Source organism: Ursus americanus, chromosome 20 (genome assembly GCF_024610735.1).
Source record: "Ursus americanus isolate L20-20 chromosome 20, mUrsAme1.1.p, whole genome shotgun sequence".
Taxonomy (NCBI): Eukaryota; Metazoa; Chordata; class Mammalia; order Carnivora; family Ursidae; genus Ursus; species Ursus americanus.
In genome coordinates, this window is record NC_142146.1 from 3,447,499 (window position 1) to 3,464,046 (window position 16,548).

Below are 16,548 nucleotides of genomic sequence, written 5' to 3' on the forward strand. Positions count from 1 at the left end.
GATGTTTGCCTCCAGCCCTGTTGTGAACATGAGACCCTTCTACCCCACTGCCTGCTGAGCATCTCTACTCAGATTTCCCAAGGACACCTAAAAGTCTGTAGGCCACGCAGACCCTCTCCCTCCAGCCTCCTCCTCATCCTGCGCACATCATCATGGAGGAGCTGTGGAGGCCTGTCTGGTCCTCTGCTGGTCAACCCTCCGTTCATTCCAGGAGGCTCCATGCCATTGCTCTCATGCACACCAGCTCACCCTGATGACCCGCCTGCACTCTGCAGCCTCCACATTTGTCCACTCTCCGTGCCACGAATGGAGACATCTGAGTCCGTCATTCCTGTGTTGGCACCTTCAGTGCCTCCTCACGCCTCACTCAACCCCTGTGTCATCCAATTCCTGGGTGCCTCCACGGCGCCTCTCTCCTCAACCCCACCATCCCTTTGTGTATTTATTCTCTCTCTGGGAACACTCCTCCCCTTTCCTAGCCAACTCCTCATCCTGCATGTCTCTGCTAACATACTTCCCTCAGGAAGCCCTCTCCAAACTCCTAAAAACTGGGATAACTGCCAGTCTGTGGGCTCTTGTCCCATGTGTACTGGGCACATCCCTTAGGGGATGGCCCATAATTACTCGTCTCCTCCTCTAGACTGTGTGCCGGGACATCATCTCTTTCTCTGTAGAATCCTCCAACACATGACCCATGTGTAGCACACTAGTCTCTAATAAATGTGAGAGGATGGACACAGCACTACCTCCCTCTGGCTTTCGTGGTGCTGGTAGCCCGCTAAGGAGTATTCAGCTGTGTGGTTTGCGTGGAACTCTTCAAGGAGCGTAACCCTGGAGGTGTTCAGTGGGAAGTTAAAAGCTTAAAATAAGGTCTATTAGGAACTATTTTGCAAATATAGTTCAAAGAATTGATCTCTCTACATTTGGGCCTTTAAAAACATTTAGTATAAAATAATTTTAGGAAAACAAACTACAGAACTACTCATAAAAACTTACTGCTATGTAAGTGTTTTAACCATGTTAAAATGACTTCCACTATTAACAGGTATTATCTAATAAATTCCAATTCATTCATGAGTGTTATGAACATTTTGTGCGGCATCTATGAGCACTGAGGTCTGTGGCAGCCTTGCTTGGTTGCCCAGTAACTGGTCCTGGTTCCCAAAGGAGAGTTGACACCTCTTACAGACACCTTGTTTCCAAGGGAAGACCTTGGCAGGGTCTTTTTTCTCACCGGTTCCCTTCAAGACTCCAAAGAAGAGAAAATGGTTACAGATTTTTTAGGCGAGATGGAAAGAGGCCAGTGACTGGCTCATGGTGGTGTTCTGGCAGTTTGAGGACACCCCATTTCTGGAAAACGTGGAAGATTTCTTTTCATCTGCTCATTTGTTTATTTCTTGTCTAGTATTTCTATTGAAGAGGTTAAGTCTTATATAAAATTATGTGTCAGTACTCCAATGGAATAAAATAATGACACAGTATACCTTTTTTTAATTATTTATTTGTTCTTTGTAGATTTTATCCAGGTTCCTGTTAATTTAATTCAATTAGTTCAGACTTACAACAAATGATGTCACCTGATCAGTGCTGTGTTATCTACTACTTTTCACACTGTAGATACTTAATCAGTACCCTGCAGGTATCCTTTTTGGTCCCAGCAGTCACACTTCGGTGAAGACTGCCTGGCCCTGGCCCACTCCACATCTCTTGTTAGTACCAGGAGCTCCTGGCCTGTCCTGGGGCTCTGCCCATTTCCAGATCTTTGTATTGGATTATCACTTATTCTGGCATGATGCTGATTTCCTTCATTATTTCATGCCTCTCCCAGTAGGTATCCACATGGTATTCATCCTTCATCCTCCTTTTGAAAATATCACAGTAAGCGGTTCATTTAATTTTTTTAAGCTGTCCTCTTTTTCTGTCAATAATTCAATGCAACATTTCTTAGAGGCTCTTCCATTTCCTTTGCTGATTTTCAAAATGCCTTTTAATCATTTCTTACCTTTAAGAATAATTTCACAGGTTTTAATATTTAGTAATTCATGCTGTCATCAAAGAGGCAACTTTATTCTTCTCATTGTTCAGACTTCCATGGGTGTTGATTCTGGATCACAAGATGATACTCGAATTGCAGAAGCATCAGTAGGTTGAGGCCATGCATCTGAAAAGCAGGCTTACCAGTGGAAACAATCCTGTTGGCTTAATCTGTTCTGCAGAGAAAAAAAAGCTTAATTATAAACCTCATATCATTATGGTATAGAAAAACTCTGTATAATTTTGGTGCAGAAGTGTTCTAAACTTCCCATGTTATAATGGATACACTCTACATTTCTGTGTACCTGCCCTACAGTATGTGGGGTCAGTAGCGTAAGGAAGCACATTACAACCAATCAATTCATCAATATTTATTGATTATCATTTCATGAAAGAAACTGCACCAGACACTTGTGGGGGTGCAGAGGATTCACGGCACTTGGTGTTGAAGACACTGTATGTTTCACATAACTCAACCTGAAGCGTAGCACAGGGAAGATGTTATTGGGCAAAGAATAGAGTGAGTCTGCCAGTGTTGTATGCTAAGATACACTGCAAAAGTAGACACAGGTGGAAAACAAAAACATCTCGTGAAAGACTTTTCAGAGTAGATTTCATTTTTCTGTAAAACACTGAAAATAACATAGGAAATCAATTTAAGGGATGGGCCTGGTTGATCTCTGATAATGACAGGCCGGTCATTAGAAATTACCCAAGACTAATGAGAAGAATCACAGATTGCTTAGGTCCTGTTTTGTCTCATTGCACATGGGGCCTAATGGGGCATATCAAATGTACTCTTTCTTGTTTTCAGCATGCACTCCTGGCTTTCAAGTTTATACTTGCATTTGCCATACCTGATAAACCACGGCATATCCAGATGAAACTGGCCAGATTGGAGTTTGAGTCTTTGGAGGCACTCAAGCGGCAGGTAAGGGCAACTGTCCTGAAAATCAGTGTATGTCTTTAGCAAATCCTAGGGGCCGTAATTTAGAGAACTCACTGTCAGCATTTCCTTCAGCCTTGACGTTACTAGCTTAAATAAAAACTGAAGACTCCAGTTTAGGATGGCATAACAAAACCAAAATCCTAATAATATGAGCAATGAATAGATTGAAAGAACTAAATTAAGCAAAACAAAAATATCTGAGCAATGTTAAAGAGTAGAGCTAGCATTCAGTGTAAGAACAAGACTGGAATTTCCAAGAATCATCCTGGGGCAGCCCCCACAGTTTCTAAGCCTGCCTCCTACAGAAACATGAAGCAAGGAGAAGTGAGTAAATAGAATCTTGCATAATATCTTGCAGAGATGAGGAAGAATGAGAAAGTGTGGGCAAAAGCAGCAAAAATGCCATGAAAGTAGAAACTTCTTTCCAGGGATTTCCACATTATACTAGAGGCGATGCTGGAGGTCTTCATTTTGACTTTGTGTTTGCAGCGGAGTGCGAGCAGGAAGACAGAGACTCCTCCATGCCCAGAGCTAGTTCTCTCTAGTGAGAGATATGTAGGAATTAAACCAATGAGAAAATTAGTAAGGCAGTTATCATCTGAGGGGACAAGCTGGACCTGGATTTTTTTTTTTTTTAAAGATTTTATTTATTTATTTGACAGAGATAGAGACAGCCAGCGAGAGAGGGAACACAAGCAGGGGGAGTGGGAGAGGAAGAAGCAGGCTCATAGCAGAGGAACCTGATGTGGGGCTCGATCCCACAACTCCGGGATCACGCCCTGAGCCGAAGGCAGGCGCTTAACCGCTGTGCCACCCAGGCGCCCCTGGACCTGGATTCTGACCCTCACAGTCCATTAGGCTTCCAAATCACCTTGTACAGGAATATTTCCTTTGATGTTTGGGGAGCTGGGAGGAAAAAAATTGCAAGGAGGACCCCCCCCCCAAGCTGACCCTCTGAGAGAAACAAGGGCTCCAGGATAGTGCACAAGGTGGGAGGCCTCACACTGGAGCAGAATGTGTCCCTGATTAGGCAGGGTGTCCCCAGGATAAGACTTGAGGTGAGAGTACAGAGAAGAAGGAGAGGTGCAGGTCCACCAGCTGGGCGCAGCAGGGAAGAAGGCTTGATGACTACCTTTTGGTTTCCGAGGTGCGGGCCCAGTGTGTTTGTACCTTAAATTAAAGCGCACGCGTCATGCTCCGCAGCGAGCCACCAGAAGCACTCACGGCAGTGTCAGGAAACCCATTACCACCGCTGGTACTTCCTATGGTGCCGGGGCTGCCGACCAGTGCACTGCTACCAGAGGTAGAAGTGAGAAGGTTAAGTAACCTGCAGGAGGCAAGTGTGTCACTCCTTGAAGATTCAAACGTTGTAAATCTAAAAATCACCAGATACGTTATTGGACATAATAGAAAACTTGGTAAGATGGTAGGTTACAAGGTTTATCTAAAATTATTTGTTTCCTTTCACAAGACATGATAGCCATTTGAAAATATTATTGAAGAAAAATTCCCGTTTACCAAAGGAGCCAAAATAGAAAACCTTTAGTAATTTATAAAAACAATGTGGATAATCTAGATGAGGAATATTTTTAAAACTCTGCTGGGGCCAAAAGATTCAGTCTTGTGAAAATGTGATGGCAATTCAAGTATATAGAAATAAGCATTTGAGACTAGCAAGGAGATTTCTGAAGAAGAAGAAAAACAAGGCCTTTAGTTCTGCCAGATATTAAAATGTATTCTGAATAATACAATAATTATAGTAATTAAATCCATTTTGAATTAGGAAAGAGATAGATCGGTGGAACAGAGCAGAGAGCCTGTAAATGGACCCAAATAAAACCAAGACTTTAGCTTATGGTAAAATTAACATTCTGTGGTAGTGGGGAAAAGAAGGGTTGTTTGTTACATGGTCTGATGACAGACAATTATTCGGGAAAATTATTACACTTTGTTTTACCTCATTCCTTACGCACCTCTTGCCACCACCCTCCTGCAATGTTCAGACAGGTAAGAGACATAAAAAGTATGGCAATTTAAAGCTTCTAGATGACCAAAAAAACCTCAAAAGATAAATTGGACAAACTGGGGAAATATTTGTAACATACGAAAAATGGTTAGTATCTTTAATTCAAGCAGCATTTTGATAAATCCATTAAAAAAGACACAACCCAGTAATCAAAGCATAACGTAGGAAGAGGTGCTCAACCTCTCTCACAATTAAACCTAAGTTCAAGCAACAGTGAAACATGACATTTTACTCACTCTGTTGGCAAATGCTAGTTGATGACCTGTTCTTGCCCAGTGTGAGGAAATGGACACTTTTCTATACTCGACAGAAGTGTAAATTGGCTCAGCCTCTCTAGAAAGCAATTGAATCAAAATTTAGATTACCCTCCAACCAGAATGACTCTTGCTAGGGTAACGGTTATAACTGCAAAGTGGACCAATATAACGTTGTCAAAGCATTTCTATTAGCAAGAACCCAGACACAACTAAACTCAGTAGGAGACAGTTTTAAACAATTATAGTATGATAATGGTTTCACATGAGAACGTTCTATGAACCTACTTTTTTAAAAAGATCTCTTTGTGCTGGGGTGTGTGTTGTGTGCATGTGAATGTATGTGCATGCATGACTGTATTTGCCATTTTAGTAGGTAGAGAAAGCAAGATACAGATGAGTTTCAGTTAAATTTTGAAGAACGGAAGGAAGGGATGAGAAATGGATGAATGCACACACGTGTGTTTTTTTTCCTAGAAGGGCTTCTGGAAAACCCGGTACAGTAGCTGCCTTTGAGGAAAAATTAAGATATCTCGGGGCGCATGAGTGGCTCAGTCAGTTAAGTGTCTGCCTTCGACTCAGGTCATGATCCTGGGGTCCTGGGATCGAGCCCCACATCGGGCTCCCTGCTCAGCGGGGAGTCCGCTTCTCCCTCTCCTTCTGCCCCTCCCCACTGTTTGTGTTCTTTCGTGTTCTCTCTCTCTCTCAAATAAATAAAATGTTTTTTAAAAAATGAAAATAACTCTTTTCACATACAGCTTGAATTTTCTGACCATGCACATGTACTATTTGTTTAAGGGCAATAGGAATTGTTTGGGAGAGAGGTGATTTGCATTTGTTATCTGTATACTTTCTGCATTTAAAACACTCATGTGAGTAAATGAGGAATAAAGTCCTCCCTCATGTTTGAATAATTCCTTAAATTCCCTCATGCCATTTTCAGACACACCTGAGCACATCCTTCACACATTCTTCCTCCTCTTTCCTTGTTCTTTTTACAAACATTCATATGCTTTGGTTTTTTTCTTAGAAAAAAAATTTAAGGACCAGGTGAAATGTTTGGAGTAAAATTTATTTTCATATAATATGGATTTTACACATGAAGTTTGAGGGGATGAATTGAATGTGGAAGCGTAGAGGCGAAGTGAGGCAAAGTGGGATTTGTCCTCAGTGAACCTTAGGTGGGGTCAGGGTGAAACCAAGGCTGAGGGCAGACCAACCTGAATTTGGTACCCAACTCAGTATTTCAAAGTACTTGTTCAACTCCCATCTAAAGGAGAGGCTGAAACCATAGGGGTGAGGGGCAGAGCACAGTCCCTTCGCATAGCCAAGTTCCTTAAACTTGTGAGGAGCCTGTGAGCACAGACAATTATAAGGGCTTCAATGTTCAGATCCCCAATTTATATGTGTCCTCTTTCGTAAAATGTTATTGTAGGAGGCCTGGGTGCCCTGTGGTCCTGGCTGTCCCGGGCCACACCACCTCTCTGCCTACAGCTGTCCTCCCCTGCTTAGCAGAAGGAAGGCACCCTACCCAGTGCCTTAACCCCAGAGTGAAAGCCTCACAGCTGAGAGAGAGAGCCTTACAACATGGAGGTATCAGAGGCTAAACTGTGTTCCATAAAGGTTGCATAAAGGCACCCCAATCTCCTGCCTGCCAAAACCAAATCCATCTCTTTAAAAGATGCATTTCCAAAATGTATCCAGGAATTTATGCCCAATAATTGCTTATCAATATGTATACTGAATTTATGTAATTTTTATCATTTATGCAGCAGTCATAACTATAATGACCAATTGGTCCAGAAGAAAATTTTAAAAACTTATATTAAGACTTAGAGTCACGGGAAATTTTTTAAACTTTTAAATTTCCGTTTATGAACATATTAGTGAAGTTAAGTATGACCGTAATTGATACTTTCAAGCAAAAATATATATATTTTATTAGGATAAAATTCTTTGGAAAAAATGGCAAGGAAATAGGATTTCAAAGAAAACATGAAATTGTTACTATTAATTAAGAGGATATTCACCTACTTTTTAAATAGGTAATGGTGAGCACCATATCCCTATGCTATTTCATAGAATTTCTTAGACATCTTTAAAAGAGTAACCAAATAGTTTGTTTTTAGTATTTGTAGTATGCAAATATGCAATATTTGTAGTAAGCTAGCAAAAACATTTTTACAATTACTTAGCTTATAGTGTAGATTTTAGATGTCAATGTAAAATTTTGTGGGAGGGCACGTAGCACCCAAAAATTTTAGGGCTTATGTAAGCAAAAACACATTTTAATTGACTGCATTGTCTTTGGAAGAGTTTTGGTAAATCGGGTTTCTGCATCAGTTGCATTTCTAGTGATATTCCGTGGATCGGGGCTGGCCAGCAACTCCCTGGCCATGTGTATGCACCTAAACTCTGTGTCAAGGTGAGATCCTGCTCCCCGCTAGTAAGGCTTTCCTCTCGCTCAGGGTTTCACGTTGTCATGTACTTGTCTAAAAAGTGAAGGGTCTGTGATGATGTTGGATATTAACACATCTCGTATTACTAAATGTATTTACCTACAAGTCCTACTGCAGAGCTGTTATACTTGTTTTGTTGGGGGAAGTGGCTCATAGGTGTGAGTGTTTGCTGTGGAACATGGCTAAATGATCTCTCAGGTCTCAACTCCTGCCTTCCTGTCTTCAGATACACTCTACCTAACAGCAAAGCAAAGCCCTAATTCAAAGGCAGAATTTATTTACATGCATCATCATTGAAAAAAGAAGCACTAACCAAAATTCTGTCTCGTGTTTATTTATTTACTTACTTACTTACTTATTTTTAAGTAAGCTCTATGCCCAACTTGGGGCTTGAACCCACCACCCTGAGATCAAGAGTTGCATGCTCTACCAACTGAGCCAGCCAGGTACCCCTCCCCGTCTCACATTATTTTAGAAGAAGAAAAAATCCAGGGTCACCTGGGTGGCTCGGTCGGTTAAGCATCTGACTCTTGGTATCAGCTCAGGTCTTGATTTCAGGGTCTTGAGTTCAAGCCCCACATTGGGTTCCACACTGGGCATGGAGCCTACTTAAATAAAAATTAATTAAAATAAATTTTAAACATTTTAAAAGAAGAAAACAATCTAAAAGATTTAAGTCTCTTTGGGTTTTTTTCTTCTGAAGACATAGACGTGATTCTCGGATTAGTATCACCTTCTAAGAAAACATGATTTTGGTGCTGATTTTGCTATTAAGGTTCTGGAGGGACAGAAATGTCTTGCAGGCTTTGACTCATTATATTTATCAAATGCCTTCAAACAGAATATTCTAACTTGTCATAGCTAGCTTGCACTAAAGGTGATTTTAAATCTGTGCATGTGTGGCTCAAATGCGTCCAATCCATCAAGTGGACAGGAGGCAGTGATGAGCGCTGTAGTCAAGGTTTCCTAGGGTCTTGAACTGCAAACCACATAAAGGTATTCCCCTCTCCAAGACTTGTTTGTTAAAGTTATAATCTGAGAATGAAAGGTCCAGGATAAAAGCTGGGCGGAAGAGCCCATGCCAGCTGCCCCTCTCTTGTTGTCCTGGCTGGCCCAGGGCTTTGTTGTGTGGTCGGCGCTGCTGCTAGGGCCTTGCAAGTTCATGCTGCTGTCAGTCCGGCAAAGATTGTTATTACACTGCCTGTTTAGTCTCACTGTCCAGGGGTCCGAAGAAGCCCAAAAGGTCCTAGATATGAAAGGTCACCCACCAAGTGCTTTTCAAAAACTCAGATTAACGGGCAGCTCTTCAGTTTACTTACTGAACTATTGACATTTCTAAGATATAGAATTTTTCTTATTTTTCTTTAATCTGACATTTAACCATCTGCTTTGTAAATAAGTGGAGCCTCAATTCACTGGGCTATTCCCATGTATCAAAGCCAGAGAGAGCTTCTGCTGTGTCCCCTGGTTAGTTGGTGGGCCCAGGTCAAAAATGGAGTTCTTGAAGACATATTTAGGAGTAAGTCTCATTAATGCCTAGCCTGTCCTCTGACATTTTCACTGTTAAGTGACCAGAAATTGATAGTAAATTGGTCAATAGAAACGATTGTTTATGAATAATTAGTATATTATGTTTGATTTTCATTTGAATTGCTACTTTTCAATTCAGGTTCCCATTTTATGGACAAAACATGACAGAAATTTAAGTCATTGGACAGTTCTTAAATTGGGTTATGCATCTCGAACATAGAACTGTTGAAAGATACATGTGCCTGGGCCCCACACCTGAAGAGTCAGATTCCCTAGATCTAAGGTGGGGCCCATGCACCTACATTTAAAAAGCCCTTCCTATTGCTCCAAACCCCCCACCCCAATCCTCAGCCCCCCGCAAAGATAGATCCCAAGCATGATCAGGTGATTGCCAAGAACAAGCGAGGTCTGACCATAAATGAGGCAGGTAATCTCTTTGCCCCTCAATGTTTTGTTTTATAAAATGAAAAGTCTGGATTGCACAGTCTGTGGAAAGGCCCAGAAATCTGCGTTTGTGCCCAGCAGTGGTTCTAATGCAGGAGACCTGGAGCCCATTTGGAGAAGTGCTCTGTGGGTCCTAGTTATTGCTCTCAGAGGTGCGATGGGAAGAATGGAGGAAAGGAGAGGTACTGGGAACAGTTCCTTCTTCTGTGTCAGGTGGAAGCTATGGCATTTCTAAATATATAAGCAAGTTAGATGTACTTGAAGGTTAGAGGCAAACTGGGGAAAATAAAACTGTTTGCTTTGCAGAGGGCATTTTCAAAGAATCAGGCTTCAGTTGGTGAGACCTTTGCGAAGAATTCTAGACGGTAAATATCATCCTAGCGATGCCCTTTCATTTCTTTTCAAATTGATTTACTCAATTCTGGATAATTTTGAGATTTAATTAAGAATAGGAAGGAGTCACTCAGTGTCCTGGAGCACAAGGACACCACATCCTCAGTATAGTCACCACTTAAACTGGCCCCTGGGCAGCCAGCCGTCCCAGAGCCAAACACCTACAGAAGCCAGAATGCTGGGTCCAAACGCAGGTTCGAGAAAGATAACAGCCCCAGAAATCAGTCAGAAAGAACAAGATAAGGACTTTAAGAGGACACCACAGTGCTAATTATAGCCCTCAAGGGCCTCAGTCAGGTGTGGGACCTTGCCAGCTGGGCCATCTGGGCCAGCAGCCATAAGTAATGTCTTTGTTTCCTAGGGCTAAGTGTATTTAAACCATTTCCAGCATTTACCAATAGCCTCTGAACTTCTCTTCCCTGCATCTGTGCTCTCAAGTTGTGGTAGATAAATAAACATTTTTAAGGGCAAGTTAAAAGTTTCACAGTCTGAACGAAGGTGCTAAAGCATTTGGCTATTGGATATGTAATCACAAGCTGGTTTGCCAACATGTGGTTCAGAAGGATATGAGCCCAGAGAAAGAATCTGCTTCCAAGAAAGCTAGTGGCAGACGGTGTTGGAACCTCAGTCCTTGGGGAAGGATGGTCCATAGCCCAGGGCCCCAAGCCAGGTCCTGGCCTAGTAAGCTACATTGCTCTGAGACTTGGGGTGGCCCCTCCGAGCTGACCTCTCCCTTTCTCCTATGTTGTCATCTCCCCAACACAACGAGGCCCTGGGAGGTAGTGCCTACCACGTATGGTCAGAGTGAGGCCTGAGTGAGACAGTGTGAGTAAGACACAGTGTGAAGCTGGCCAGTTAGGGGAGTTGGGACAGGTAAGGACTAGCTTGTGCTTGGGTGCCCTGCATTACTGGGTGAGCCAGGCAGTAATTCTGGGGAAAATGGTGCCATGAAACCAGATTAGCTGACAAGTCACCATTCCACCTTTGTAGCAACCCCACCTGTTTTCATGGCTTGCACACAGCTGGGCAGTAGTAATAGCAGAGGGAAGTAAGGCTGGCATGCGGTGGTGGTCATGTGAGCCAGTCACTGCTCTAAGCCTCTGTGTGTGCAGTGACCCCCCCGAATGGTTCCTGGCCTAGGTTCTGTTAGCCATTTGTGTGTGATTTCTCTCCAATCCACGCATGATACTTCTTCACAGAAGATCAGTGCTTTAATGAATACTGGCTCTCTGTGTCTCTTCAGCCCCCTCTCCTGTTCTTCCTCTTCCTTTCAGGTCTGGTAGGATGCACTGCTCATGGATTCCCAAGTACTGCTGCTCCGTTGTAACTGACCCCCCGTGCACCTCCCCTCCACCCTCAGCTTCACACACCTCACCTTCAAGGGGGAGCGCTCCCTTCTCTGTGAGGCATAGGGGCCTGGTGCCCACTTCTGTGCATTCCCCCGCTATACTTGACCAGGTGGTTCTTTACTCCCGAGTTCCCTCATCCTGCACAGGGCCTCATGCCCGGTAGACTCTGAATAAATCTCCACCCCATCAAACTAAGTTTGTTGACTCATGCATAGTTCAGAAGCTAATATATTAAGTAAATGACAAGTGATGTCCTTGGACGAGAAAAGAGGAATCTTAAAATAGGTACTCTGGCAAAAATGGAAACAGTTAGGTCATATGCCTTTCTGGGATCACTAGGGAAGAGAACGCACTCTGAGGATTTGCGTCCAAGCACTTTATAAGGTCCCCATACCCGGCCTTGATAAAGCTCAAATTCTATTTTTTTTTTTTCAAAAAGACTGTGGTTGATATCAGTAACAGTCATGGCTCCAAGAAGATGATAAAATACACCCAAATCAAGCCAGATAGAATTCTAAAGTAGTTTCTACTTTGCAAAATTCAGACTCTGGAACAGTCCTCTCCTTACCACTGATGTGTAGACATTTCTTTCCCCTGCCTTTTCTGTTCTCACTAGAGAAAAAATGCTGTAAAGTACACAGAGTCATGCAGACATTAAAATAAGATGCTTCACTAAAGCTCTAGAAGGCCTCTGATCATTTTTGTCTTCCCTAGTAAACAATCCATAGAAATTGTTACTTATCTCATTCCCCCGGTTTTCTAAGCAAAATTTTAACTTTGTAAATCTTAATTATTTTCCCAGATGTAAGAAACATAGCCAAATCGGAACCAGATTTATTTTTACTTGTGGAAATTACTGAGTAGGCCATGAAACAGAATAATATTTAGCATTTTCCTAGCCAGCATGTGAGTAAACGAGGAGCAGTGTGGGCAGAAGGGGCCTGGAAACTCAGTTCCATCCTCTGCAGAAGGGCCTCGAGTTCACTGTGCTGTAGGAGTACCACCCTGTGCTTTGGACCAGGGTCACATTTGTCATGAAAATGTGTCTGTATTTGTGAAGAAAAAAGGACATCTTATACCAAATTATCCTAGATATTTCAGAATGCTTTAAACTTTATATATAGATGTATATATATAGTTTTTTCTGGTATAATTAACATACAGTGTTATATTAGTTTCAGGTGTACAATATAGTGATTCAACAATTCTGTACATTACTCAGTGCTCCATCACAAGAAGTGTACTCTTAATCTCTTTTACTTCTTTCACCCATCAAAACTATATATTTTAAGAGGAAAAATATATATTCTGGTAAGATACTAAAAGTTCTAAGAGTTCTAATCTCAGACTCTGGACTAGAGTAATAGTTACATTGCTTTGCGGGCCAGCATGTGTGGGAGCAGGGTTTTCTTTTCCAGGAAAATGCCTGGGCTATTATGATGCAGCTATTTACTTTTTTTGTTTAACCGTGTATTCTAGGATATTAAAGATTATGTTGGCTCACTGAGGTCAAAGATATTTGTCTGTGACCACCAGACTAGAAGCTTCGTAGGGACAGGGTTACTCCAGACGCAGAATTTGTATTTGTTGAATGAGTGAATCAGTAATTAAATAAGCATCACTATGGTCAAAGCCCCATCTCTTTGTGCCTTTCTCTGTTACCAAATTGTAGTCTTTTGACTTTGAAATTATCTCTTGCATGTTATATTTGGGATTCAGGAAACCATTATTGAGTACTTGCTATGCCAGGAAACCACAAACTTTTTTTTTAACTTTTGTTTTTAATTACTAGTAAATTGCTAAAGTAGAAAACATTCTATATAATAAATGGTGGTGTTTTCCATTGATTTCTACTGCTGTAGAACCTCAGGGATATGAGTGAATATTATATCATGCAATGAATATAAACCTAAGAGATTGGGCTGAAAATACAGTGATTGGTAGACTAGAAAATTTAGACTTTAAAGTAAATCCTTCAGAACAACACAGATTTACCTCTATCTTCTAAGAATAGAGTACAGAAAACAAGAAATGTTTGGACTTAGGAACTTTTTGAAATACTACCTAATTGAAGGAAAATAATCCACATTAATAATGGCTCTAGGAACATAAATAGTAAATTATGCTGAATTCATATATGAGTCAAAATTAAAATACAGATATTAAAATTCAACAAATATTGAGTACGTTCTGTGACCAAAGCACAAAAAATATAAATTGTCAGAAATTCCCTATATCATGTAATTGTCAAATGTTAGAGGAAAAATTCTTGATCCTGTCCCAAACCTGATTTTATAGATTAAGGAAAGGGTCACTAACTGTGATTGTTAGCTTCCAAGGTCCCCAATGGTCCCTGCCTCCCAATACACCCTTTTGAAGTCCCATCCCAATAGGGCACTATGGAATGTTGGTATGTCCCTTCTGAAGCTAGGTCATAACACCTACATACATATATATACATGTATATATATGGCTTCTGTCATTGTCTCCCTCTTGGAGCATTTGCTCTTGGGAAACTAGCTGCCATGTTGCGAGGACACTCAACGTTGGAGGGGGTCAAGAAAGTCTGACTGCTGGTTGACAAAAGAGCTAGACCTAGGCAGTTAGAGGCTCCTCCCCTGTCCTTGGAATGTACGTTCTGACCATCATTTCCACACTAAGAGCCATTTCAGGGACAGAGCCTTGAGCGAGTAGGTGTTGAGACCCACTGGATTGCATACGTGACTGAGCCCCCTTAAGGTGTCTATCCTATATAAACTTTAAGATTCTGCTGGGCAGGTATGGAGATCTACTCATCTTGTGACAACCCAAGACAAGCCTCCCGTGTCATTTTCCCTGCATGTTAAATCTGCCACCTACCAATCTGGAGTGGCTGGCCTCTTTCTTCAGTCTCTCCTTACCCTTTATGTATGGGGGCCAGTTTCAGATTTCACCCAGAGAACCCCCGAGGTTGTGAACCAATACTCAAGCAGCCAATGGAGAGGCCCACATGACTAGAAACAGGCGTACTGCCAACACCAAGTGAGTGAACCATCTTGGAAACAGATTCTCTAGTCTGAGGGTTAGCAGACATTTTCTGTAAAGAATCAGGTAGGAAATAGTTATGGTGTGTAGGCCATACAGTCTCTGTCAGAAGTATTCAGTTCTGCTGTTGCTGTGCCAAGGCAGCCATAGGCAATATGTGAATGAAAGAAAGAGGCTGTATCCAATAGAACTTTGTTTATAAACACAGGCCGTGGGCCAGATTTGGGCCAGACAGTCCACAGGGACTGTCGTTTGTCATCCCTAGCTCTTAGCCTCAGTTGCTTCCAAATTCCTGGCCAACAGAAAGCCTGGAAAGAAATGCGTGTTGTTTTAAGTGACAGGATTTTGTTTGTTTTTTTTTTTATAATGATTTTTTATTATATTATGTTAGTCACCATACAGTACATCCCCGGTTTCCGATGTAAGGCTCGATGATTCATTAGTTGCGTATAACACCCAGTGCACCATGCAATACGTGCCCTCCTTACTACCCATCACCTGCCTATCCCATTCCCCCACCCCCCTCCCCTCTGTGGCCCTCAGTTTGTTTCTCAGAGTCCATAGTCTCTCATGTTTCATTCCCCCTTCTGATTACCCCCCCTTTCTTTATCCCTTTCTTCCCCTACCGATCTTCCTAGTTCTTATGTTCCATAGATGAGAGAAATCATATGATAGTTGTCTTTCTCTGCTTGACTTATTTAAGTGACAGGATTTTGGATTAATCTGTTACACAGTAATAGATAACTAATGCACCAATAATCCAGGAAAGGAGGCTGGGTGACTATGAGGTGATAATTGTGAGGCTAAGCAATAGGTAGATACATGGGAATTCATTACATTATTCTCTCTGCTTTTGTGTAATAAGTTAAAAGAAAAAGAAAAAGAAAAAAACTGCTAAGTGATTTGTCTAAAACCACAAAGCCCATGCTGCATACCCAGGTGTCTGGCTCTGAAATCCTGCCTTCTCTTGACTTCCCCTTTCTGCATAAATAGCAGCCAGCAGAGATTTAGCTATTTGCCCAAGTTTTCCCCTCAATTCTTTACTACCTTTGTACCTCCGACTTAACATCCAAGATAGTTCTTTGGACTTTGATACCACTGTTCCTGTTGAGCCGTCCTGGAGGCCTTTCTACTTCTTTATACCTCTTATACTATGGACTGTAGAATTAGTCATTCCTGGGGGACGGAGCCTTGCTCAGAGATCCACAGATTCCTACCTCGGTGTGGCCTGGAATAGAACAATGCTTGCTGTTTACATTCTTACTGAATGTGCTATCACCAGAGCACCCACAAATCCATTAATCTTAATTAATTCTTACACAGCCTGTGAGGATCGGCCTGTCAGGTTTCTCTCTAGGATTTTATAGATGAGAAGACAGAATCCGAAAGTTTAAATGGTCGACAAATAAAGGCAGCCGGTGCAGAATCTGGCTCCTGGCCCAGTGTTCTTTCTTCCTTCCTATACTACCTCTCTCATGCTCATGGAGACACGGATAGAGGGGCGCCCAGGGGGCTCAGTTGGTTAAGTGTCTGACTCTTGATTTCGGCTCAGGTCATGATCTCAGGGTCATGGGATCAAGCCCTGAGTTGGGCTATGCACTCAGTGAAGAGTCTACTTGAGATTCTCTGCTCTCCCTCTGCCTCTCCCCACTGTATTCTCTCTCTCTCTAAAACAATAAGTAAATCAATCCTTTTGAAAAAAGAAAAAAGAAGGAACAGGTGGAATTTGACATTAAATAAAATACAATTCGCTATATAAAAGTACCTTCCATAGTGGTTGGTACATAGTAGATTCTAAAACAGTGAGTTTAACTTCCCTTTAAAATCCCTTTGAAATTGGAAATCACCCTGAAAGGTTTTAATTGATGTATGGGTTGGTAGGTACATGAAATGGATATCTGAAGTATCTTTTGATCCCTGGCATTGACTACATGTACTCACCTTCCCAGAGTGGTTGATGAGTTGGATTCAGAGAATGGGTCTGGATTAGTCACTCCTGTAGTTCCCCAGCACAACCATGAAATAAGGTTTAGTGTTGGATTTTGAACATCTCGTGCATTTAACCAGATGCCCTTGGTGATGCCAT

General features: G+C 41.9%; 1 protein-coding gene across 3 annotated transcripts in view; it reads left to right on the top strand.

Annotated features, from left to right (window-relative positions):
* The window catches only part of ANO10 (anoctamin 10), a 237,082-nt gene that overhangs the window by 164,205 nt on the left and 56,329 nt on the right, over nucleotides 1-16,548 (top strand). For 2 of the 3 annotated variants that reach the window (XM_045798360.2, XM_045798357.2), the window contains one exon: nucleotides 2,849-2,965. The exons of the other annotated variant lie outside the window; for it this stretch is intronic. In XM_045798360.2, the coding sequence (XP_045654316.1) occupies nucleotides 2,849-2,965 (117 nt within the window). The remainder of the gene's footprint in view (nucleotides 1-2,848; nucleotides 2,966-16,548) is intronic. 3 annotated transcript variants of the gene reach the window in all.